Raw genomic sequence first — 26,108 nt, 5'->3', positions numbered from 1 at the left:
CCGATTCTTACAGCAGCGAGTCCACGGCTGCCCGTTCCCTCTGGCCTTTTAACGCGCACCTCAGACGCGCCTCACCTGATGATGGCGAACATGGAGTTGAAGTTCTTGCACTCGCGGCAGTGCAGGGCGATCTTGACGAAGTGCTTGACGATCTTCATGCGCTTGAGCTGGTTGGGCTCGCGCACCACCTCCGAGGCCACCCAGAAGGTCTCCAGGTTGATCACCTCCTCGAACTTCTTGAGGTTGGCGGCGCCGGTGCGGGACCTGCGCTTGAAGAGGTCGTCGATGTACTCGGTGGGCTCGATGGCGGCGAAGAGCTCGAAGTTGCGCATGGAGAGCTGCGCGGCCACCTCCACCGTGCTGAGCTGCAGCAGCGAGAGCTGGCCCTCGCGCAGCAGGTCCTGCGCGTCCTCGTCCGAGCACAGCGTCTCCGTCTCCATGTTGCTCTTCAGGTAGTACCTGGGGGTGGGGGGTGGGGGGGGGGAAGACCGGCAGGTCATAGAGGGACACAGCCACTAGGGGGAGGAAGAGAGCCACTGGGGAAGTCCCAGGCTTGGGGGCTCACCTGAGCTCGCCTGAGATTATCGAAAAGCGACTGCACACAATAAAGCAAAAAAATATATATACAATTTCTATTTGACTAATCCACATGCTGAGCTTGGAATTTACATGTTTGTACGCGAGCACAGCACACTGTGTAAAACCCTGGTGAATCTCTGGACATTAAATGGAGACTTTGTTAATTAAGGCATGAAGAGACGAGCACAAATTGGTCATCTCCTCCAGGAAAGAGTCGAGAAGCCCAAGCGAAAAACATTTAATTTTTCTAATTAATGCAGAGTGGAAATGAGTTACTGACTGAATCATTGTAATGCCCCGCTGGGGTGTTGCTAGGCAGCATCAGTGTTTAACTTAATCAGAGCAAAAGCGATCGCAATACAATCAATGAGCTGATCAATCAAGGAGCTAATCGCAGAAGGGGTTCAGATGACTCATAATCCCAGCACACACTGCCACAGCTTCACCTACAAGTGCTACGACTAGAGCCTTAGTAAAAATGACAGTTACAATTATGAGCCATTTCAAATCTGCTAAGGCCAGACACATCTGAAGAGAACGGAATGGTAAATTGGGGGTAGTCGGCAAGGCCATAACTGGACAGGACTTCATTTTTTAGGCCAGCACTGTCCCACGTCCTGGTATCCTGGCGGGGCTGAACCCTAACCCGGCAGCCGGGCCTAACCCTAACCCAGGCCAGACCTAACCCTAACCCGGGCCGGGCCGGACCATCGCCGCGGCGACGGAGCCCCTCCCCTTACCTGCCGCTGAGCTGGATGCGGTCGGCCAGCTTGGAGAGCTGCTCGGGCAGCCGGCGCTGCTTGATGACGCCCTCGGGCGTGACGGACACCTCGCACAGGGAGTAGGCCTCGGGCGCCGCCGTCAGCCCAAACTCGCGGATGGCCTGCACCACCACCTCCCGGGCCGTGGTGTCCCGCCCGATCATCAGGTAGCGGCTCTGCTGGTCCGCCTTGAACACCCGCAGCACCTGGTCCGGCAGGTCTGAGAGAGGGAGGGGGGGGGGGGGGGGGGGGAGGGAGGGGGAGGGAGGGAGAGAGAAAGACAGAGGGAGGGGGACAGAGAGAGACAGGAAGAGAGGGAGAGGGAGAAAGAAAGAGCAGAAGAGAGAGAGAGAGGGAGAGGAAGTGACGGAAAAAGAGAACAGAGACGGGCAAAAAGGGTAAGAGAGAGGGAAAAAGGGAGAGAGAAGAAAGAGTCAAGGAGAGAGCAAGGGATACATATATAGTTAACTCCACACTCTGAAGCTGATTGCTCTTGAAACACACTCAAAACTGATTTTGGGAAAAGGGAAAAATCCAGAAAGCTGCGGCCTGATTCCCGTGGCAGTTAAGCGAGGCTGAGCACAGCAAAGACGCGACTCGTAATCAAGCGCCCCAGTCTGAGCGGATTCTTGATTTTCCCGCGTACGCTACATTAAGCCTGCGAAGAAAATGCACACGGAATGTGAGAGGGGCGAACGACACACCCCCTTATTTAAGCAAAAGCACCGCGTAACATCACGAGTGATGCAGGCTTCACCTACACAGTGAGCACAATGTAACAAATCATGGACCTGAACGCAGCACAACCTCAGACGCAATCTGAGACACAAATCTGTAGCGGAGAAGATGCCTGGAAGAGCGCAGACAGACATCAGTTTTTTTGAGGCGTCGGGTGATTCGCTGTCGAACAGCTTGCACACAGACTCAGCGCAGAGCGTGAGAAACAAGCCCAAGCGCCGCGTAGCATTTAAAGCACCACAGAAACGGCGTGAGTGAAGCCCGTTAGCGCTGAGGGATGAAGCCCGTTAGCGCTGAGATTGAAGCCCGTTAGCGCTGAAGAATAAAGCCCGTTAGCGCTGAGGGATGAAGCCCGTTAGCACTGAGATTGAAGCCCGTTAGCGCTGAGGAATGAAGCCCGTTAGCGCCGAGGGATGAAGCCCGTTAGCGCTGAGGGATGAAGCCCGTTAGCACCGAGGGATGAAGCCCGTTAGCGCCGAGGGATGAAGCCCGTTAGCGCCGAGGAATGAAGCCCGTTAGCGCTGAGGAATAAAGGCAGTTAGCGCTGAGGAATAAAGCCCGTTAGCGCTGAGGGAATGAAGCCCGTTAGCGCTGAGCTGTTCATTCTGCCTCTCAGCGGCAGGAAGCGTGCTGCCGTCGCAGTGCGAAGGAACACTTCAGCCTTTCAGCAGCAGAAAGCACACAAGGAGGTAAGAAGAGAGAACGGGGGTGAACCAGGAAGTGGGGTCCCCCCCCCCCCCCACAGAGGGGCGCAGGTGCAGGCAGATTTATTTAAGAACAGAAACAGGGCTGGTACTCACTGCTCGTAATCGGGGCTGTAAGGGAAGACACGCAGCGGAACATTAGCCGACGGCCCAAAACGCTCACAGTTACCACCAACATTTTTTTAAATCTGCAATTCCTAAGCACGTTAGCGCCATCCGCTAAGCCTCAAAACTGCCTTAACTTTTTCTACCTTACTGAACCCGTGTTTAGCAGTTGTCTACGACCATGAAATGCACTTTTTTTGTACGTCGCTTTGGATAAAAGCGTCTGCCATATGAATGTAATGTAATGTAATGTAATGTCTACAGCAGAGCTCCCTCACCTGGCGGGTTGTTGAAGTCCAGGATGCGGTGGTGGGTCTGCAGCAGGTCGGGGTTGCTGGACGACAGGTTGCCGCTGACGGGGAGCGCGGGGGGGATCTGTTTGGACTGCCGCATGCCCACGATGCTGTCGTCCTGCGACTGGCCGATCCCCATGTCACTGTGAGGAGACGGAGATGGTAAATGGTAAATGGACTGCACTTATACAGCGCTTTTATCCAAAGCGCTTTACAATTGATGCCTCTCATTCGCCAGAGCAGTTAGGGATTTGGGGTTAGGTGTCTTGCTCAAGGACACTTCAACATGCCCAGGGCGGGGTTTGAACCGGCAACCCTCCGACTGCCAGACAATCGGTCTTACCTCCTGAGCTATGTCGCCCCGCTCAGACTTTCAGACTACTGCATTGCTCTCTTTACAAAGACAGCCCTGCGTGTAGCTCTGCAGGCCAGGCCATTACATCACACACAGTGGTGAAATGAGGAACAGAATCTCATCCTACGCTTATAAACTCACTGAGGTCACACAGAATATATTTGGCCGTAAGCCTGATTCTCTACTCCTGTTCTGACATCATATACGAGTAGTGGCTAAATGAAGACAAGAAGCTCTATCAAGTCACTAACAGACCATGAAATAAAGGTTGTGATCATGTGATCAACGGAGTGTTTAATGGTTTCTAAGACAGAATACTAATGCTAAGATGTACGTGAGAAAGACCTGCAGAGTTACTCTGGCGGAATGCTGACACTGAGGTATAAGCTAGCGGAGACTCACTTGTAGGGCTTTTGCGGCAGAATGCTATCGCTAATTTACATGCTAGCGGAGGCTCACTTGTAGGGCTTTTGCGGCAGAATGCTATCGCTAATGTACATGCTAGCGGAGGCTCACTTGTAGGGCTTCTGTGGCAGAATGCTAACGCTAATGTACATGCTAGCGGAGGCTCACTTGTAGGGCTTCTGTGGCAGAATGCTAACGCTAATGTACATGCTAGCGGAGGCTCACTTGTAGGGCTTCTGTGGCAGAATGCTAACGCTAATGTACATGCTAGCGGAGGCTCACTTGTAGGGCTTTTGCAGGAGAATGCTATCGCTAATGTACATGCTAGCGGAGGCTCACTTGTAGGGCTTCTGTGGCAGAATGCTAACGCTAATGTACATGCTAGCGGAGGCTCACTTGTAGGGCTTCTGTGGCAGAATGCTATCGCTAATGTACATGCTAGCGGCGGCTCACTTGTAGGGCTTCTGTGGCAGAATGCTAACGCTAATGTGCATGCTAGCGGAGGCTCACTTGTAGGGCTTCTGTGGCAGAATGCTAACGCTAATGTGCATGCTAGCGGAGGCTCACTTGTAGGGCTTCTGTGGCAGAATGCTGATGCGGGTCTTGTCCAGGATCTTCTTCAGCTTGTTCCGGCCGCCCACAGTGTTGGCCTTGCTCTTCTTGCCGGCCTTCTCCAGGCCCATCACGTGCTCCACGTCCACCGCCAGGTCGGCCGCCAGGTCCGGGATGGAGTAGCGGCCGCCCTTCTTGATGTCGCCGATCTTGGGCAGGTGCGGCGCGCCGTTCTTCTTCTCCTCTGCCGGCCTGGCCAGCAGCTCCTTGAACACTGCAGAGGAGGAGAGGGGGAGGAAGAGGAGGATGAGGACCGCACAGCTGGATAATCACTGATGAGATTCAGGTTGTGTGACAACCAATGGGCAATGCCCCACCTGGGAATTGAACCGGCAACCTCTATATTTCCAGCCCATTTCCCAAGCCATTATAGTACCCTATAGCAATATCACACCATTTCAGCTCAGGACAGTGAACAGGAGGCGGCATTTTAACTCACCGAAGAGCAGCTTTTTATGCAGTCCGATCATTATTTAATTTTTTTTTTACTTTTTAACAAAATAGGAATGCATAGATTTTTTTTAAATGGTTCATTTTGAAAAATGTCACCACTGTCAATATATCGATATATCAACCTTTGCCTGAATATAAATCAATTAACTTCAGACAAATAAATCTAATCAGTCAGAACACAACTCAATCTTCTTCTGAAGCAGAGTTAAATAACAGCAAGGCATCTAATTAGCGTGCGATCCTGTAAAAGACCCTTTAAGCGGTCCAGAGCCACTAACTCAAATTTCCCATAATGCAATCGTGGACACGTCTGTACACACATCCTGTTCCCAGCTCACCCAGCAGGTTCGTTTTCACAGTGATTGACAGGTGAGTGTTGTTCTTCAGGATCTCCGTGGCTTTGGACAGCTGCACGTTCTCAAAGTTCTGCCCGTTCACCTCCAGTATCTGAAACAAAAACACGAAAACCTGGACGTTATTTTTTACGTTTTTTTTTTTTTTTTGCGCCTTTTTTTGACTTTTTCGTGTCGGTGAGAGGGAGGGGTCCAGGCGGGCAGAGATACAGGGGTATCAGTCAAAGAGGAAGAGGAATTGTGGGAGCTTTTCAGACCAAACTGGAGTCCACTCATACGCAGTCTCTGGGCCAGTGGGGGAGTACTACAGGGTGGATTTCACTCAACAGCAGCTGGGGTCAAGAGATTATACGGAACACTTTACCCTGTTTAGACATCAGCAAAACTCCTGAAGAAACATTTATTTACACTCATATTCAGAACAAAATTCTTTTACGTGACAGAGATGAAGTACTGCAAATGGGCACCTGACCCAAGTCTTCATTCAATCACAAGAGAGAGTGACGTACAATTAAAATTAGAGGGAATTCACAGTAGCACTCCAGGGTTTCTGTGAAAACTCTGGGCATTGTGTGTGGAAAGCCCAGTAGTCAGAACTACCAAGCTGCACGGGGGTTCCCCGGGGTCCTGGCGAAACTCTCAACCTGATTCTCACACCCCAGCCCTCTCTCAGTTTAGCTGGCTCAAAAACCCCCCACCCTCTCCAGATAGGCTAATGTGTGTGTGGGAACATTACTGGGCAAAACAGCTTCTGCTGGTACTGACTGAGGTGAGTTCCCCTTTCAGAGTAAAGTGCTGTGAGGTCATAAATACACAATATAAATGCGATTCATTATTATTATTATTATTATTATTATTATTAATTATTATTATTATTACTACTACTCATATTATTACTGACCTAATGATTCACCCGATTCAGATACATGCATTTTTAAAAAATTACAAAAGTGGACGATTTACACTGACAAAAAAAAAAATAACAAAAAAAAGCAAAGGAAGCAGAAGTAGCCCAAATAGATAAAGTGGAAGTAAAAGCGGAAAAACGCGGACGGGAAACGGGCGCCGGGCGGTTCCCACGGCGCCCGGGCGAGCGGGGCGTACCTGGTCGCCGCGTTTGAGGCCGGCCTCGGCGGCCTTGCTGCCCGCCTCCACGCTGTCGATGAAGACGCGGAAGCCCTTGTCGGAGCCGCCCAGCAGGGTGAAGGCCAGGGGGGCCTCGCGCGACGCCTTGGTCAGCGTCACCAGCCGCAGCTTGGCCTTGGCCGCGCAGGCGATGTTCAGCAGCCGCAGGTGCCCGTTCATCTTCTGCGGGGGGAGGGGGAACGGGGGGGGCAAGGACGAAACGCACCTTTCATCAGTCGGGCTGTCGTCATGGAAACCCCCCCCCACACACGCACACACTGTTCCAATGCAGCAGTTAATCCCCCCCCCCCACACACTGTTCCAATGCAGTACTTAAACCCCCCCCCCCCCCCACTATACTGAGGACAGCTGAGTCACTGCCCATCTTCCCCCCCCAGAGTGAACACACACCCGTTTGTAGCGAATCCTGGCTCAACTAAAGCTGCATGCTCCAAATTCCACATCCAACGCTGTGTCCTCACACCCATTCGCTACCCAAAACTCCACATTCTCAATCCACCGCTCGCACCTACTTCATGCCGCAAGTCTGCGGCCTGACTAACACCGTCAGCTGCGACAGTAATGACTTGGACAAACAGCTGTGCTCCTTGCCTGAATGGGAGAGTGAGCGTTTGGGCAAGTCGCTCTGGATAAGGGCTGGAATGCTGTGCAAACAGGGGCTGGGGACGTACTGGTGCTTGTGTGGTGTTCCGGCACGATGAGAATCGATCTATTCTGACTTACCTCTCTTTCCAGATTGTTCTCAAACTCTTCCAGAAAGCGAGTCATTGCAGGGTCGCCTTCAAAGTCGTTGAAGTGATTGTTCACCCACAGCAAAACTACCCGTGTAACCTGGGAGGAGAAAGAACAGACTGTTTAAAAACTAAAGCACAGGTGTGAAACTTCTGAACTTGGCTCACAATTTACCACCTCACAATCCTGTGCTCAAATTTTAATCTAGCGATTACCCAGCGTACACTTGCAGGCGTGACATGCTGCCTTTCTGTACAGATCCAAACGAGCTGCCCTAGCTTGCCCAAGTCTGAAGATACAGCAGGTACAGGTGTGTGTGTGTTCGTGTGTATGTGGAGTGTGTGTGTGTGTGTGTACGTGCCTGTGTGTTTGTGTGTGTGCGTGTGGCGTGCATATGTGCCTGTGTGTGTGTGTGTGTGGGTGTGTGTGTGCGCACATGCGTGTGTGAGTATGTGTGTGTGTGTGTGTGTGTGTGCGTGTGTGAGTATGTGTGTGCTGTCACATCACCTTGTCCCTGAGGCTGGGATCGTTGAACCACTCCAGGAGCTTCTTGCCCACAATCATGGGGCTGGACAGGAAGGTCCTGTAGGTGAGCAGGAAGTCCTCGATGAAGGTGGGGTCCACCACAGAGTGCTCCTCCACCAGGTGCATCGTCAGCCTCTCCGTTGTGCCCTGCGGAGGAGAGACCCACAGTCATGTGACAGGGGCTTACAGGTGACCCCCGCAGGATGAACTGATATCACTGTTGTGTTGTTCGCTTAAGATACTGCATCACTTTAGTACATCCAAGAGTGCACACCGTTATGTTCACACTAACAAACTGTTTCAGAAGGCTACTGTGTACAAGCACAGGTTTTTGAAAATGTCGGCTACAAATTTTCCACTGAAAACTATTGGATAGAAAAGCTAATTAGAGTAAAAGCATACTTAGGTCTTATTTGGGAAACGAAAAAAAAAACTTGCTGTAATACTTAGTAAAATAAATTCCCCTTCCTTGACATTAGATCTTTTCACAAGACAGGTAAAGGTATGGTGCTAGAAACCCACAGCCCCAGTGGGGAGAGAGGAGCTGAGGAAACCGTTGCCTGGGAAACAGGGCTCGTATCGCCGTAGAGACCGCCAATACACAGGAGGACGTGCATGAGTAACCCAGCACACAACAACATCGAATTACCGCACAGCCCCCCACACACCCCCCCCCCCTCCACGTTCCGACAACACCTCTGCTTCTTACATCATTTAACTCCACGTCATACGGCAGCTGGATCCTTTTTAAAACAACCTTGCATTCATTTAAAAACAGGTGCAGGAAGAGAGTCCGTATGTCATGTGACGGGTGAGAATTCTGCCTGTTTTAGACTGAACGTAGGATGATATGAATCTCACATCCTGAGTAAATAGAAACGATACTGTAACAAGAACATGGCAATCAGAGAGGGTCACTCAGTACTTCTTAAATAGCTGACGTAATATTTGTGACTCAAGCTATCAGTCTAACATAGAAATTCTTTTTATAATCCGTTAAAATCTTGTCCTGTAGTGCAGACAGCTTTCCCGGTTACAGGCGTCACAGAACAGCTGGAGGTAAAGAAACGCCTGACAGGTAAGAGGCAGCGAATAAGCTCTGGAATGCTGGGGACTTTTCACCTGTCTGATCCTCAGGGTGGGAGCAGTTACAGTAAGTCCCGCCTCATACCAGAAGTCCACAGCAATCGCAGTGACATACGCAACACCCTCCCATCACGATTGGCAGACTGCCCCGGCCAACCAGTGCAAACACAGGCGTGACTCCGATTGGATAAGGCCTTGGAAACGCACCCCACAACCCAGCCTTCGTTAGAAAAACTCTGTTCGCTTTAAAGCACTAATTCCTCCAGTTTCAGCCAAACTGATGTGTGCGCACCGTTAACACAAAAAAAATAAAAATAAAAGCAATTTTATTGAATTAAATTTAAAATATTACATTTATTTTTATTTTAAAATTATTTACATTTTCATTTTCAATACCCACCGTGACGGAACAGGATTAAAACAACCAGATATTTTGGTTGCCACAGCGATCTAACAAAAAACCATCTCTCACATAACCAGCAGTCAGCGTAACTTGATAAAGCCCGTAAAATAAATAACGCTACATTTATGCGTTCTCCACAGCGTCAGAAGGAGGGAAACACAGAAGAGCAGCAGCCAGGTCCCCTCCGCAGTCAGGTGGCCCCACAGTCAGCATTCGGGGGGGGACGGGGACGGAAAGGTACCTTGATGACGATGTGGCCCTTCCTGGTGCCGGTGCGGTCCAGCTCGCGATGCTCCTTCACCATGACGATCTCGCCCTCCTCCTCCACCTTCTGCATGTTCTTCTCCACCTGGTTGAGGATGCAGCAGTAGTCTTGCTGGGCGATGCAGACGAACTGAGGACAGAGAGGCGGAGGTCTGGGGAGTCAGAGAGCAGGAGGAGGAGGAGGAAGAGGAGAAGCGGCTCCTGAAAGTGAAAGCGCCCCACGCGGTAAAGAGCACACACAGAGCGGGGAATCCCCTGGTGTCCTGGGAAAGGAAGCAATGACCTCACCGGCTCCTGTTCTGGCATCCCCCCAAGACCCCTCCCACCACAGGCCACATATCACCCCCCCTGAAGTTGCTCTTATAGTGCTTTGAAGAGTAGATTTTTTTTTTTAATTGGAATGTTTTTATTTCACATTCCAAGTCAGCGTTCTAGAACTCCACTGCTCTGAATTAGCAGCAGTGACTGTGACATCAGCGTTAGAATGTTCAGTCAAGAACGTTCTGACCGCATGTTTGTGATGTAACACCTGAAAGGGTTAAGGGCAGAAAGCACAAGATCAGGATGAAAGCAGCTACACCAGGTCATCACTACCAGGTTTCTCCAGCCAACCGTGTGGATTTAAATGTCAAGTGGCCAAATCTCACCACCCACTCGTTAAGTCTGACAGGGAGATTCCCAAGTAGCAACAACCTCAATTACAACACACACACCATAAAACCCACATCAGAACAAACGTGGTTTTGCTCTGCAGGACCCAACCCTGGTCCTGGAGAGCTGTGAATCTGCACTTAATTGGCCAGTTAAACAGTCTGATTACACAGGTGACCCACGTCACATGGTTTCTCCAGTCTGGAGTGCCGATTGCTGCCTTTTTAAGGTGAAAACAAACAGATCCAGTAGGGGGGGGGGAGCCGGTGGTCAGTTGTGTGTGGCGTGGTGTCTGTGGTGCACTGGCAGCACGCTCACCTGGCAGTCGTCCACCTTGGTCTTCATCACGCCCTTCATGAACTCCTTGTCCATTGTGGGGGACACGCCAAAGCTGTTCCCCATGCAGAGGATCTCCCCCCGCCCCTCCGGGTGCGTCACCTCCACCGAGCCGTTCAGGATCACCGACCAGGAGTCCAGCTGCAGCGCCAAGGAAGGAGCGGTCAGGAGCGTTACACAAAAGCGCGTTACACATGGTAAGGAGCATTACACAGTCAGACCTGTTACACACAGTCAGGCACATTACACACATCAGAGTGTTACACAGGGGTTACCACACACAGTTACACACGAGTCAGGACGGGTTACACACAGATCAGGAGTGTTACACACAGTCAGGAGTGTTACACAACAGGCAGTACAGTAACAGGGTATGTAAAGGGATAATTCCACACGAGGCGGTTTGTTATTAAAAAATAACGACCGACACAAAGGCAGAGAACCCACTTATTACAGAACTAATTACCTTACGAAAAGAAATCCATTAATAATTTGACTCAAAATATTGATTTAAAGCAATTTAATTAGCCCAAATAAATTGAAAATTAAAATCACACTTTCCATTGTGTTCAATTTTCCATTGTGTTCTCGTAGATAATGTAGGCCTGTGTGGGAGTATTGGCTAATGGGAGTATTGGAGTAAGATACGAGGCAAGGTAATGGTGGAGTAATGTCGTTTCGACACCAGGTGTCATGAGTCAATAAAATTGAAAACTAACCGCACTTCTTTCTGCGAAGTGATATGAAAAGCGTTCTAAGTTTCCTACAGCGATCTGTTACCCATAGCAGCGGTCATTATTCAGAAATATCAGACCTGCCTGAAGTGGCCAATTACAATCGAGCATTCAACAAAGCCATGCAATAAACAGAGTCGGACGTGTTGAACACAGTTAAACACATTACACAGTCACACATTACACACAGTCAGTCAGAAGGACCCATCTCTTAGCAAAGAAACACATTTCATCTTATTGCAGGGTTTACTTGTATCCATAGACCCTGAGAACACTAGAAACCCAATGATGTAGAGAGGCCTAATGAATATATGAGCAAGAAAATCTGAAGAAATGCATCTGCTCATCGCTGCAGATGAAGAACGGACCGTTTTAAATCCCAACCGCCTTCCAAGCTCTAGCTTTCAGGAAACAATATGGTTTAAACACCAGCAGCCACGCTAGCTGTGCACGAAAAGCCAAAATCCAGATTGGACCGCAATTAATCCTTCAGAGGGTGGTACTTTATGCCAGTCATTTTTATTTCTTTTTTTATGTTTTAAATTATCTACGGAATTTCATCTCCCCTTAAATTAAGCGCTCACAATCACCACAGTTCATAATCACAATTCATCACCGCAATCCACCGTCACTGTAAGGCACGATTAATCTACTGACGAGCGGATGGATGGAGCTTCGCAGGCACCCGCCGCTGTGCTCCACACTCACAGAGCAAACAGGCCTCGGGGCGGGAGAGGCGTTCATTCCGTTCGGTTGGCGGTGAAAAGAGGCCCTTTTACAGGGACTATGAGCGGCACCGCCACACACACACACACACACACACACACACACACACACACACACACACACACACACGATGGCTTTCAGGGTTTGGCGTCACCGCGATGAGGGCCCACAATAGACCTCACCTCCCTGGGTTTTAATGGAGCGGCAAACTGACGCACGTTACTGGGGGGGGGTTAGGGATGATGTCACCATGGGGGGGAGGGGTAAAAATGCGTTAGGGTTAGGGATGATGCCATAAAAACACGCCCCACTGATCTCCTCCCCGTCAGTATGGGCGGGTTTTAGCATTAAGGTTAGGGATGATGTCATAAAAACGCACCCCACTGACCTCCTCCCTGTCGTTAGGGGTGGGGGGGTTTAGGGTTAGGGATGATGTCATAAAAAGGCGCCCCACTGACCTCCTCCCCATCATCAGGGGCTGGGGGGGGTGTGTGTTTTAGCGTTAGGGTTAGGGATGATGTCATAAAAAGGTGCCTCACTGACCTCCTCCCCCCTGTTAGGGGGAGTTTTAGCGTTAGGGTTTGAGTTAGGGATGATGTCATAAGCACGCGCCCCACTGACCTCCTCCCCATCATTAGGAGCTGGGGGGGGGGGGGTGTGTTAGCGTTAGGGTTTGAGTTAGGGATGATGTCATAAGCACGCGCCCCACTGACCTCCTCTCCGTCGTTGAGGACGATGGTGCCGGCCCGCTCCACCACGGCGAACACCATGACCGCACACAGCTCCCTCCTCACCGACATCGTCATGTTAGCGAACGCAGGCAGCTGGTGCATGAACTCCAGCAGTTGCTCTGTGAGGGAGGAAGAGAGAGAGAGAGAGGGATGAGGACAGTGAGAGACAGAGGGAGAGAGGGAGGGAGGAATGAGGAGAGAGACAGACAGAGGAAGAGACAGAGGGATGAGGAGCGAGAGAGGGAGGGATGAGGACAGTGAGAGACAGAGGGAGAGAGAGAGGGATGAGGAGAGCGAGAGGGATGAGAGAGGGATGAGGACAGTGAGCGACAGAGGGAGAGAGGGATGAGGAGAGAGAGAGAGAGGGATGAGAGAGGGATGAGGACAGAGAGAGAGCGAGGATGAGAGAGAGGGATGAGGAGAAAGATAGAAAGAGGGATGAGGAGAGACAGAAAAAATGACAGATGAGAGAGAGAGAGAGAGAGACAGAGAGAGGGATTAGAACAGACAGAAAGACAAATATGGAGAGGGAGAGGAAGATAGAGAAAGAGAGATAGAGAGAGAGAGCAGAGAGGGAAAGAGAGAGACATGCAGAGACTGTAAGAGAGAAAATAATAAAGTGTAAACCTGTTCATGTTTGGGAGGAGAAGCCTGGCTGGCTGTCTAAAGCATTAGCCAAGTCCCCATTTAACCCAGGAACAGAATAACCTATACTACACCGCTATATTCTTAATAATAAGAAAGAACGTTTTTTTATTATTATTATTTTTAATAATAAGCAAATAAGTACTCAGGCTAGAAACACACATAAGGAAGCAATTCATTATCAGTGATTTAAAAGAGTTCCTGGCAGAAGTACAGTTCCAACTCTGTATGACCAAGATTTGCAGTGTAGGGAAAAGAATTGGTAAACATTCATAATACAGAAAAACAACAACACAGTGAGTGAATGGCGGTATTGTGTCTTAAAGTCCTTCAGGGTACATCTGGACGTGCTCATCTCCTCCTGCCAGCTCCGGCTGAGTAACGGTGACCCCCCCCCCCCCTCAGTGTTTGAGCTCACTGTGAGGACTGTGTGAGTGTGTTTGTGAGAGAGAGACAGAGTATTGTGTGTGTGTGAGTGAGTGAGTGAGTGAGTGAGTGAGTGAGTGAGTGAGTGTGTGTGTGTGTGTGTGTATGTGTGTGTGTGCATGTGCCTGTGTGAGTGTGAGTGTGTGTGTGCGAGTGAGTGAGCGTGATGTGTGGTGTGGGTGTGTGATGTGTGTGCGAGTGAGAGTGAGGGTGTGTGTGTGTGTGTGTGTGTGTGTGTCTGAGTGAGAGTGAGGGTGTGTGTGTGTGTGTGTGTGTGTGTGAGTGTCCGGGCGACAGAGTGCTCACCGATGTCATCGTCGGTCCGGTCCATGGGGTCCTTCTCCAGGCAGTCCCGCACGATGTCCCGGCTCATCAGGGGGTCCGACGCCCGCTCGATATCTTCCTCATCGTCATCCTCCTCTGAGTCCACCGCCGTCTCCGGCAGACCGCTGAGGTCCATGTCCCCCGTCTCGCCCTCCGTGGCCTGAGAGAGGGGGGGATGGAGGGAGTGAGAGAGGGGAGGGAGGGAGGGAGAGAGAGAGAGACCAAAATGGTCACTGGTAGCCAAGGAGGACAAGAAATACAGATCTGGATGCAAATACACACACACACACACATACACGCACGTGACACACGCCCACGCACATGCTCGCTCACACATGCACGCGCACGCACACACACACACACACACAGGCACTGCTCGCATAATGAAAAGGATCCAACTGTGTCACCCCAAGCAGCAGCAACAACAGCAAGGAGAGCCGGACTAAAACAGACACATCAGGCCTACTGCCTCAAACAGCGTCCGTCCGTCCGTCCGCCCGAAAGCACAGGACAGCACCGGCCATTCTGCTTTTGTTTCAGGAGAGAGGCGAGGAGGGAAAAAAACAAACCAAGATAACCTTAACGGCACAGAGTAACGTGTAATAACAGAACAGAGGCCTTATCTATCAGCTGAAGAGAACACCGTATCAGCACCATGGCAACAGGGTAAACCAACACGATTGGACACGGGGGTGGGGGGGGGGGGGGGGGGTGGGCAAACAGCCAGCTCTCCCAGGGGGGGACAAGAACGGCCCGTCCCGCAGAAGTGGGCCCATAACCGGCGTGGCCAATCGCCTCTCGCGATTCGGAACCCGTGCCCTCGCTGTGATGTCATCAGCGTAACAGCGGCCGCTCGGCCACCACTTTGGCGAAATCGGGCACTGCTGACACGAGCGAGAGAGGAAACTGGAGAGGGATACTGGCCAATGGCAGGACGACAGATGGGGGGGTGGGGGGGCGGGTGTTAATGAGGCATTAAGGCCCTGCTGAGAGAGATAAGGGAACAAGGCCAGAGTCTGGGGGAAGGGGAGGGGGGGGTGTTCACATTCCCAAAAACAGAAAGCCCTTGACACCTGGCAGCACGCAGTGTGACCTGTTAACTGTGCTCCTCTCCCCGGTGTGGCAGCCCCCCCCCCCCATCTTGGGTAAGCCCCCCCCCCCCCCCCCCAGACTGCCACTCGTTCCAGCAAACAGCCGCAGCCACCCTAATTAACGCCTCGTCCTAATTCAGCCTTCCACAGGCGTTCCCAGAGAACCCTCCGGAAGCCCGTTCGCTCTGCGGAAACGGCAGCGCTCGATCGCGTGCGCAGGGAGGCAAAGGACAGAGTCACGTCCTGTAGTTCAGCCCGCCCGCACCTCCGGCAGCACGGCCGCCCTGCCGCCTCGCGGCGTCCAGCAGGGGGCGCTCCAGTCCTCTGCGCCAGCCGCATCTCATCTGTAACGATTTCTCCCCATTAATCAGTAACCGCTGGTCCTCCAGACCCCGCGGCAGGGGGCCTGGGGCACGAGCGCACGGACGTCTGGAGAGCAGCGCGTCAGAGAGGCTGCTAAGCACTAAAGCCAAACACCAGCGCCCTCAATCAGGGACGTGAGGTTCCCTGACCGCCCAGGGAACGCTGATTTTACACATCCCGAATATCTCCACCAGAGACAGCGAGATTTGGGTCTCTCATAACACACACACGCACGCGTGCACACACACACGCACGCACACTAACAGTCTGCACTCTGACGGGTGATAGCAGGAGAATGCTCAGTTGCCTGGTTCACATCAAACACTCATAGTGTCTGAAAATGAGCATCTCTCCTGAGCAATCAGAGGCAATCACGATACATCACATCCCTATGAGGGGGTGGGTCAGGGGGGGTCGGGCTAAACCACGCTCATGGTTGCAGTCGCTACGTCCCGTTAGCCGTCTGCATCCCGTTACAGCTCCCCAGGCTGACGGACAGAGGAGAGCATAGGGGGGGCCCGTGAGTCCTGCAGCGCACTGGGCTACATGTTAGTGGCTCTGTCTAATTCAGCCCACATTAACATGGCCGCTCCAGGACCTGAACAGAATAATTCCCCTCCCCTCCCCCCAATGCCCTACCCCCTCCCCGCCCACCCAAGTCCGGAGTGCTCGTCTACAACGAGCTACAATTCCACTGCTCAGATGCAATTTGCCAGGGTATGAATGGGCAGCTCATTACTGCGAAGGCATGAAAAGAGTTCTCTTTTTTCTTTCTTTTTCTTTCTTTTCTTCTCCCCCCGTCTCCTCTCCTCCTCTCCAGCGATACTCCATCCCAGCTAATCTGAGCAGAAAAGAGGGTCCGATGATTACGGGCGAATCCCCAAAATAATCGATGACCCCTCCCCTCCCCCTCCCCTCCCCCTCCCCTCCCCTCCCCTCCCACGCAGCCCAAATGAGTGTCTCTCTTAGCAGGTGTGGTCCAGCAGCCCTGAATGGGAGAGGGGAGTTAATATTTCACCCCGGCGCTGTCCTGAGATCGATGTGTCCCGGCCCGTCTGAAGAGCACATTTCATAAGTCATTCAGAGGGAGGACGGACGGACGGTCGGCCATCTTGGCTCGTCGCGACCGGAGGACGCGGGCGGGCGGGCGGGCGTAACCATGGCAGCACAGAACGAAGACGAAGACGCTCCTCATCCTCGCAGCCCCGTGACAACCACCTCCGGTCACCTTAATTTTTTTGAATTGTAACAGTCTTCCTGTTTTTGTTGCAGTGCCATTTAGCGGTTGGTGAGGGGGGGGCAGGAGGGAGAGTGAGATTCTTAAAAACGGAGGACACAAGCTATTTTCCCGTGTGATATTTATGAAAATAAATAACAACGTACCTATTACGCAAACAAAGAAAATACAGTAGATGCCTTCTTAAAACATGCATTTCTGTTACTAGCGAGAGGTAATCTACTGATTAGAACGCGGGCGGTGACAAGCCTGGCTCACTCAAATAATGAAGAGAAAGCAAGAGCGGTCAGAAATATTTTGAAAGATTAGGCCTGAACGTCAGTTATTTGAGCTATCCGAGCGTAAGCACACACATCCCCGTTAGCTGTAAATACGGATGTAAGTGGGCGGAGTGCGCACTTTCATCGCCGTGTCCCGGACACCAAGGAGACGCCAGAGGCGCACGCGCCACGTACGCGAAACGTGACCGCCAACCCGCCGTCTGCGCCGTTACCGCCGCCGGGGGACAGAGGGCGCCGCCGGGTCAGCCCCCACGCGATCCCGCCAAAATTCTAATTCCAGACGAGCTTGTTTCCCTGCCGCAGAGCGTCAAAGAGCGCAACCCCCCCCCCCCCCCATTCCCCCTCTAGTCCCCCCGCCCCCCCCTCCCTAATCAAACCCGAGCCCCAGAACGCCGTGCCGCTCCTCATTAAGATAAACGGCGTATTACCGCCACTGGAAAGAGGCCTCATTGTTCACCCGCCTCACGCAGCTCCACCGCTCCGGCGTGCAACGGCTTAATCACCAAATCACCGCCGCGTCTCTCCCCCCCAATCCCCCCATCCCGTCCCGGCGGAAGCGCCGCTGTGTGTTTACCGCCGGTCCTAATCGCTCAAGTTTTTCTGATTTCGTTAGCATTCAGACAGCGGGGGGGGGGGGGGGGGGGTTTCGGCGGCCTCCAGTCGCGCCAGACAGAGCCTCCCAGACTCCGGCGAGCACTAGCAGGCACCCGCCGTGAACACAAAACACGCAAACGGTGAAAACTAAGCTCTTCCTGGTTCCGGTGGGTAGCCTGGTTAATTGGTTTTATGTGATGGGGGGGAGGGGGGGCTGAGACCGAAATCCAGCAGTACCGAATAGGCCAGTCTCTGCCCCTCGCCAAACCCACCCCTCCCCAAACACTCCCCCTCCCCCCCAACCCCCGTTTCCCCTGTCTGTAATCCCATCAGGGCCTGCCGGGATTATCACAGGGCATGTCAGTGCCAGCGCTCTGACCCGCGTCGCCCCTGTCCCGCGGTGGCACGGGCACGGGCCCGTCCAGGCAGGCCCCCGCCGCGCCTCTGAGCCTGCGGAAGGTTCCGGCAGGGACGGGCAGCGAACAGATGGCCCCCGCTGCCTGGATCAAGCCTTTCGGCAGGGTGGTGCCCGCGGATACTGTTCTACAGCTCGCCGGGGGGGTGGCCAGAGCCAATGGGGTCTCCTCTCACCGTGAGGGGATTAGGCTGGGCTAAGCCGGAGATAAGCCATTCCCCAAAAACTCAGATGAATATTACCAGATAGCCTTATCAGGGCCAAAACATCACTGAACACACTTATTCACTGCTCCAAACGCTGGCTTTTATGAAATGGCCCCTTAAAGAGGGCATCTATCACACAACGCTCACTATAGCTCACAAATAACAAAACTACAGCAAATGAAGCAAGCCGGTCTGCATGCAGCTACACAGTGGAAAAGCCTTTAAATGTGGTCCATGTAGCCGAACCCTGACCGCCAGGATCTTAATGTCCTACACATCAGCACTGACTGAACAGGCGCTACGCTAAAGCAGTAGGGCTAACATCTGCTATGCTAAACCAATGGGGCTAACATCTGCTATGCTAAAGCAATGGGGCTAACATCTGCTATGCTAAACCAATGGGGCTAACATCTGCTATGCTAAACCAATGGGGCTAACATCTGCTATGCTAAACCAATGGGGCTAACATCTGCTATGCTAAACCAATGGGGTTAACATCAGCTACGCTAAACCAATGGGGCTATGCTATGCTATGCTAAACCAATGGGGCTAACATCTGCTATGCTAAACCAATGGGGCTATGCTATGCTATGCTAAACCAATGGGGCCAACATCAGCTACGCTAAACCCATGGAACTAACATGAACTACTACACTAATACAAGCTAACAGCAGCTACATGAAACCAGCGGGGCTAACGCGGGCTAGGCTAACGCCTCGGGGCCCTGCGGCCTACCTGGTAAATGTCTGACAGGCTGCTGCTCCCGGAGTCGCTGGTGATGCTACATCCTGAGTGGCTGGACGACACGTGGGTCACCTGCGGGTGGAGGCTGTCGGCCAGGTGGAGCTTGGAGAAGTCTGCAGGCAGCTGCGCAGGGAGAGAGCAAGCGTCAGATACCTGTCAGCATGCGCAAAGTCCACACACACACTCTAATACACACATACACAAACACACACACTAATACACACACACACTCCAATACACACACACACACACACACACAAGTGCATGCATGCATACATATGCACAAACACACACACTCTAATACACACATACACAAACACACACACTAATACACACACACACTCCTACACAAACACACACACTCCAATACACACACACACACACACTAATACACACATACACAAACACAGACACACACACACTAATACACACACGCACACACACTAATACACACATGCACACACTCCAATACACACACACACTAATACACACATACACAAACACACACACTAATACACAGACAGGCACACACACACACACTCCAATACACACACACAAACACACACACTAATACACACACACTCCAATGCACACACACACACACACTAATACACACATACACAAACACACACACTAATACACACACACACTCCAATACACACACACACACACTAATACACACATACACAAACACACACACACACTAATACACACATGCACACACTCCAATACACACACACACACACACACACACACACACACACACAAGTGCATGCATGCATACATATGCACAAACACACACACTCCAATACACACACACACACACACACACTAATACACACACACTCCAATACACACACACACACACACTCCAATACACACATACACACATACACAAACACACACACTAATACACAGACAGGCACACACACACTAATACACACACACTCCAACACACACACACACATCCTAACACACACACACATACAAGAACACAAACACACATTAATACACACACAGAAGCAGAAACACACACAAGCATGCATAATTTATGCATAATAAATGGGACACACACACACACACAGACTGGGTGTTGTTTACAGCTCCAGGCAGTTGGAATATCTTACATAAGTTAAGCACATAACCGACAACAGATTCAAAATAAGACATGTACATTATCATCTACTGGATAGCACTGAGGATGGGACAGGCCAGATAAACAAGCTGCAACAGTCATTGTATCTTAAAGCATATTCAGAGATTCGCCAAATTCAAGTTGAAGTGATGAAGCACAAGCGCCCCTCCTCCCCCTCCCCCCATCTCAAAATCATCCAACCTCTGTGCTTAAGAAGCCACCATCATCCAGAATTAACTTCAACAGAGCAGCTGTAGCCTGGTGACACAAATCAGAAACCCTGCGTTAAATGTTTGACTTTTCAAGAAGCCCAGGATGATCGTTGTGAGGAAAAGCCCTGGCCTCTCTCTGCCAGCAGCCCGTTCAGCCAGCGCTTCCTCCCGCACACAAACGATTCTGACAGCGGTGATACGCACCAAGAGCCTTTTTCCTCACACCACCGACTACCTAATCAACTGCTCAACTGCCTACAGACCTCAGCTTTCCATTTCAGACATTTTACAGACCTACCACAAAATTTACACAGTGTGTGTGTGCAGTTAATGCCAATGACCACCCCCCCCCCCCCCGACTGGTTCATTCCATGGCAGGCTAACCGGTGGGGGCCGGGGGTGACAGAAAGGCAATGACATTTGGTCAATAATGTCAAATACTGGCTACTACAGGTCATGGAAATATCACACCTACAAATTCCAGACAAACCTGAAGAGAAAATAAGTAGTAGTTTTAAGCAACAAACGGTGCCTATTTTTCAGTAAATGAGTACACTTGAGTACTGATGCCAACAGTAATATTTCATTGTTTTCCAAAAATGCATTTCTACATAATTACAAACACGTCAAGGAGAAATCAACTCCCCCGCAAAACTTGCATCTAACGACACAAATTTAGCTCTTCAAAAAAAAAAAACCCAATTATCACCCTGTCAGATCAACCTGCAAGGAGCGAAACCACTAATCAGCCAGCCAGAGCCTGTGAGTGTGGGAAGACATCGACACAAACACACAGCAATTCTGTATGAGAGCTCAACGTTCACCCTACTGTACGAAACGCTGAAAAGCTTTCTGTTCAGCCGCCTTCTCTGAATAAGACGGGGAGACTCAAATCCGTCCCTCAAGGTCAGCAGTGCTGCTGGTCTGCCCCTCGGCCTGATGGTCCCTAGTACAGGAACGTCTCTGATTGGACGGTCCATAGTCCAGGAACGTCTCTGATTGGACGGTCCGTAGTCCAGGAACGTCTCTGATTGGACGGTCCATAGTCCAGGAACGTCTCCGATTGGACAGTCCGTAGTGCAGCAATGCCACTGATTACACTCACCTGGAGCGTCTGGTTTAAATCAGTCCCTGATTAGAGGGGAGGAGTGAAAACCAGCAGCACTACTGGCCCCCGGGGGCCAGATCTGACTACCCCTGGAATACGGTCTCATTCCTGATGTGATTTTATTTTTTTTAAAGCACAAACAGTTTCCAGTTCCGTTACAGCAGCGCTGTTCAGTATGAGATGAGTCACCCGACCAGCAGCGGTCACTGATCTAACGGGCTCTATAACAGACGCTCTGTCACTTTAAACGAGTTACAGCTCTGCTGTGCGCCGACAGCGCTAACGCTAATGCTAACGCATTCCTGCGTCCACACGCACCAAGCGGCTGCTTTAAATTCACCCAAAAATCATCACAGCTCATCCAGACTGAATTTACGGTTTCAGGCTACAAAATCGTCCTTTAACCATCTCAGCGTCTCCCAGAGTGCCGTTAGAGAGCGTGCGTAGAGGGCAGACTTTTCCCTCTAAGTGTGTACTGAGCTGTGCTGTACTGAAACGCAAGCACAATGGCGAGACGCAGTGTACCTGCGTGTGGCAGCACAGCAGCCGCCTTCGTAAGACATGCGCAGGTACGGCCCTGTGTGTCCTGCAGCTAGCAGGAGGCACGCGGACACCGTCCGGGCGCACCCTTTACAGTCGCAGTTTCTGATGCGTCTGCGGGTTTTATACTTTTTTATTTTTCCGTCCCGAGGAAGAGAGGGCAGAGGGGACGAGTGTACAGCGGACGGGTGTGAGACATGGAGACGGGGGGCTCGTTCCCCTCTCCCCTCTGAGCAGTCCTTTCCGTCCAGACCGGCTTCCCGTAGCACTACAGCGGGCCCGTAACCCACGGAGACGCAGACGCCCCACCCTCGGCTCCGGAAGGGGGGGGGGTCCCCATCAGCACTCACCCTCCGGCCCATTCACACCCAAACCCTGTCCCAGCCACGGCCTGTCCTGGGGGACGCAGCCCAGACGCCATTTCACACCTTCAACGGCTTCATTAATGATGTCACTAACTGCCCCTTTAACAGCCCCGAGCAGCGCCCAGCGCCCCGAGGCCTTCTGCTCATACAGGAGAACGGGGAGCAACGAGAGACGTGCTGGGAAAGACACAGCCTATCACAAACTAACAACAGGCACCCCAAACTTCAGTATAGCCGCGTTTCCACCGCAGGAACTATACCCCGGAACTAGGAACCTTTTGAGGAACTCAGTGCGTTTCCACCGCAGGAACTAGGGTCTAAATTTAGTTCTGGGGGCTTTGTTTTACCCCCCAAAACGTTCCTGCACGGGGGGTAGTACTTTCCGAAAGTACAGGAACCTTTTGGGTGGAGCTTGCAGCGCTGAACATTTCTGATTGGTCGAGTACTCGTAGCATTTGTGTTGTATTTATTTTCCGCCATTACCCGCCATGTTTGAAAATATGCAGCGGCAAACCAATTTATTTTCATAATAACTTCAAATCAAACTTGTATGTTATGCGGCGCAGTAGCCTACTTTTGGTTATAGCCTGTCAACGTCTTGGAATTATAACGTGTGCTCTTCTGTTCTTTTCTTGCTTTAGTATTCGTTTTATAAAATGCTAAGCATTCGTGCTGGGACAGCATATTACGTAGGCTACCAAAACATTCAAACGGATTAATTCGGTTGCTGAATATTTTCTTCCGGATTTTCTTTGTTAGCCCGTTGTAATTGACTCAAAACGTTTGATACAGTTATGTGAGGTATGCGGTAGTTCTGCATAATTAACATTGGTGATACAGTACAAGCAAACTGGAAATCACCTTCCGCACTTTTTATCCGGGTAAAATAACAGGTTAATTCTAGTAATCTTCGCTTTAGCTTTTCAGACTGCCGTAATTTTACTCAATTTTACTGCCATTTTTCAATTCCACGAAAAGACCAGGAAGACTATGGACTCATTTATGGTGCATGGTTCGCATCTGGAGGGCACACTTCGCTGCTCGGCTAGCAGTAACTTCGAAGGAAAGCAAACGGTGGCTGTACCACTACTAATTTACATTTTCACGCAAGTCCGAGTTTTCGTTCTATTCTTGTCATTTTGCAATTAGCCTCTATGGAATTGACGACGAGAAAGTAATAAAACAGCAAATTGTTTGCAACGTGTGCATGTTTTCTGCTGTTAATGAGTGTGTTTGAGAGGATATATGAAAATCAATAAATACAAAAGTAACCATATATAGTCATTGTTGGTAACCCGTTGTATATAAGTGGAATAAACCCCTCCGGGCTGTCCCGGTTATTAGAAAATAATGTAGGCTACTTCGGTGGTAGGATGGGGTTACAGAAGAAATCATATGACAGATGGACCGACGACAACGTCAGTGGGCTAATTTGCCTAATCTTCGCGGTACTTTAGACCCCGGTGGAAACGCAGACAACCATTGGCTGAAGGAACCTTTTAGTTCCTGGTAAAGTAGTTCCTGGGACTGAAAGTTCCGGGTAATTTCGGTGGAAACGCGTCTTAAGACTCTAAAGCCCTGTTTTTTACATTCTGAATGTCAGGCACCCCAAACTTCATAGTGACTCCACACCGTCACAATTCCACGGTCTGTAAATGATTCAATTCCATGCAGCTACAGAGCAGGCATTCTCATAAATGCAAAGCCATTACTGCAGGAGCTGCTCTCTGAGCAAGGAAAGCTCTGGTCTGACATGGAAAGTGGAAACAGTTTTGCAGATTATTATTGACTCACCAGTCCCACCACGGCCCCTAGTCTCAGGCTGACTCCTGCAGAAGCTGCCCCAGACACAGCGAGATTGTTTATAGTTTACACTGTTCCAGCTGCACGGTGTTTGGGTTACTGTGTAATACCACTCGTACAGCGCCCCCCCCCCCCCCCCCGCCTCCACGGTAACGGTTCACATGGGAACGCTACACGGCTGACCCTCCCGGGAGAGGCTCACGCAGCCTGAGGAGATTCCGCTGCTCAGATTACAGCTCCTGTGAAATGATCGTCTTGCAAAAACAACATCATTTTTTTTTTTTTTAAAGATAGAATTTCGTCTTGTAAATTTTTTTTCACTTCCTGCTGCCCTTCAGCCGCTGCACCACGCATGCCCTGCTCTAATTGTCCAGGGGCGGGCCCTAGTCTTGTGTCAATCAAGCAATCTGCTGTGCCAGTATAATATTCCTATATTCTATAAAATTCACAGAGAAGGAGAGCATGCCCACAGCCATTGCCCGTGCCTCAACCTCCCATAATGCACTGCACAGAGATTAGCTGTTACGTCTATGAGATGTTTCAGACATGCATGATGGGAAGTGTATTACAAGGAAGGGTACTGCCACATCAGAAGACCGCTTCTGGTTAGCACGACAAGCACCTTAAACAGGGTCAATTTAAAAACGGGTACAAAAACAAACACAGCTAAATTTGGTCAGGCGACAGTAAAATAAGAATGAAAATAAAAACAAATTAAGGCCAAAGGGATTGAAGTGCCCGGAGCTGAACAGTCCAGGCTCCGCCGAGCCGCCATTTATCCACTTAAACACCAAAACCAACAAAAAAACCAAACTCTGCCCAGCCGGATCTCATCTCAATATGAAAGGCTTATGAGCTTCCCAAAAAAACACACTCGCAGACCCAGAGCTGACCCGACCCAAAGACAATGCCTCCCTATTAATATCAACAACTAGCCTACGTCACGCGTGTTCCGGCACGTTCTACAGCCGCGTCGAGGCCAGATCGTTTGAATATGAATGGATGAGTCACACAAGGGCTCAATGAGAAGGCTATTTAGAGAAGTATAATGGTACACTGATATGTGCAAACATGAAGTACGATGCATACAGCTTTGCTCTGCGTGAAAATAACCTTTTTCAATAAGTATGGCTGGGCAATACGCTCACTCCATAATTAGACTTTTTGTTTTTAGCCAGCATGTAGGCTACTTATCGAACAAGCACATCACCGAGCGCGACCAATAGGAGCTGAGAAAACAAGACATCCATGAAAACCTACGTGCAATGAGTTCACAGCTCATACATTATTTATGAACATCAAAACCTTTAATCCTCAAGCTCTCAGTAATAAAACAAAATGCGTCGAATTATACCGGAAGAAACTAACAATCTAACAATCTGCTCAGCAGCTGAGATGCAGCTTATCTGGAAATACATCAATGAAAACCATTAAATATGCATCCGGTTATCACAGGTTATGCAAATAAGATAACAAGGTGGTGGTATATTTATACACACACACACACACACACACATATATATATATATATATATCACCATCATGTGATGTGTGTGTGTGTGAGTATACATAAACACACACACATCACCTCCTTGTTATGTGTGTGTATAAATGAACTCACACACACACACACACACACACACTCGTATCATAATGTGATATAGTAACATAATGTAACCTTCTGAAAGGTATCCCAAAAAGGGCCCATATCAGAAGTGAGTGGTCACATTTCGGGATTATTACATTATCCCTAATCATCCGGGGGCGATATCCCATTCCCTCCCACTCAAGGGTACAGAGAGCGGTCTCCTTCTCCTCCGCCCACACCCCGCTTCTCCAGCCTGCTCCCCCTCTTTCTCTTCACCTTCTTTTTGTGTGTGGCGATGATGCCGCTCTTTCAGTCTGACTTTACGGGACAGCCGTCAAT

General features: G+C 50.6%; 1 protein-coding gene across 13 annotated transcripts in view; it reads right to left on the bottom strand.

Annotated features, from left to right (window-relative positions):
• Positions 1-26,108, bottom strand: part of LOC135255802 (rap guanine nucleotide exchange factor 2-like) — a 60,103-nt gene that overhangs the window by 14,938 nt on the left and 19,057 nt on the right. For 9 of the 13 annotated variants that reach the window (XM_064337446.1, XM_064337447.1, XM_064337451.1 and 6 more), the window contains 14 exons: positions 19,010-19,141; positions 14,070-14,247; positions 12,675-12,811; positions 10,484-10,642; positions 9,492-9,644; positions 7,744-7,908; positions 7,228-7,335; positions 6,463-6,666; positions 5,344-5,452; positions 4,508-4,766; positions 3,166-3,323; positions 2,879-2,893; positions 1,320-1,560; positions 76-459 (listed from right to left, as the gene is read on the bottom strand). In XM_064337446.1, the coding sequence (XP_064193516.1) occupies positions 76-459; positions 1,320-1,560; positions 2,879-2,893; positions 3,166-3,323; positions 4,508-4,766; positions 5,344-5,452; positions 6,463-6,666; positions 7,228-7,335; positions 7,744-7,908; positions 9,492-9,644; positions 10,484-10,642; positions 12,675-12,811; positions 14,070-14,247; positions 19,010-19,141 (2,402 nt within the window). The remainder of the gene's footprint in view (positions 1-75; positions 460-1,319; positions 1,561-2,878; positions 2,894-3,165; positions 3,324-4,507; positions 4,767-5,343; positions 5,453-6,462; positions 6,667-7,227; positions 7,336-7,743; positions 7,909-9,491; positions 9,645-10,483; positions 10,643-12,674; positions 12,812-14,069; positions 14,248-19,009; positions 19,142-26,108) is intronic. The other 4 variants (XM_064337448.1, XM_064337454.1, XM_064337458.1 and 1 more) reach the window with 1 other exon arrangement.

Source organism: Anguilla rostrata, chromosome 5 (assembly GCF_018555375.3).
Source record: "Anguilla rostrata isolate EN2019 chromosome 5, ASM1855537v3, whole genome shotgun sequence".
NCBI lineage: Eukaryota > Metazoa > Chordata > Actinopteri > Anguilliformes > Anguillidae > Anguilla > Anguilla rostrata.
This window is presented reverse-complemented; position numbering and strand designations above follow the sequence as displayed.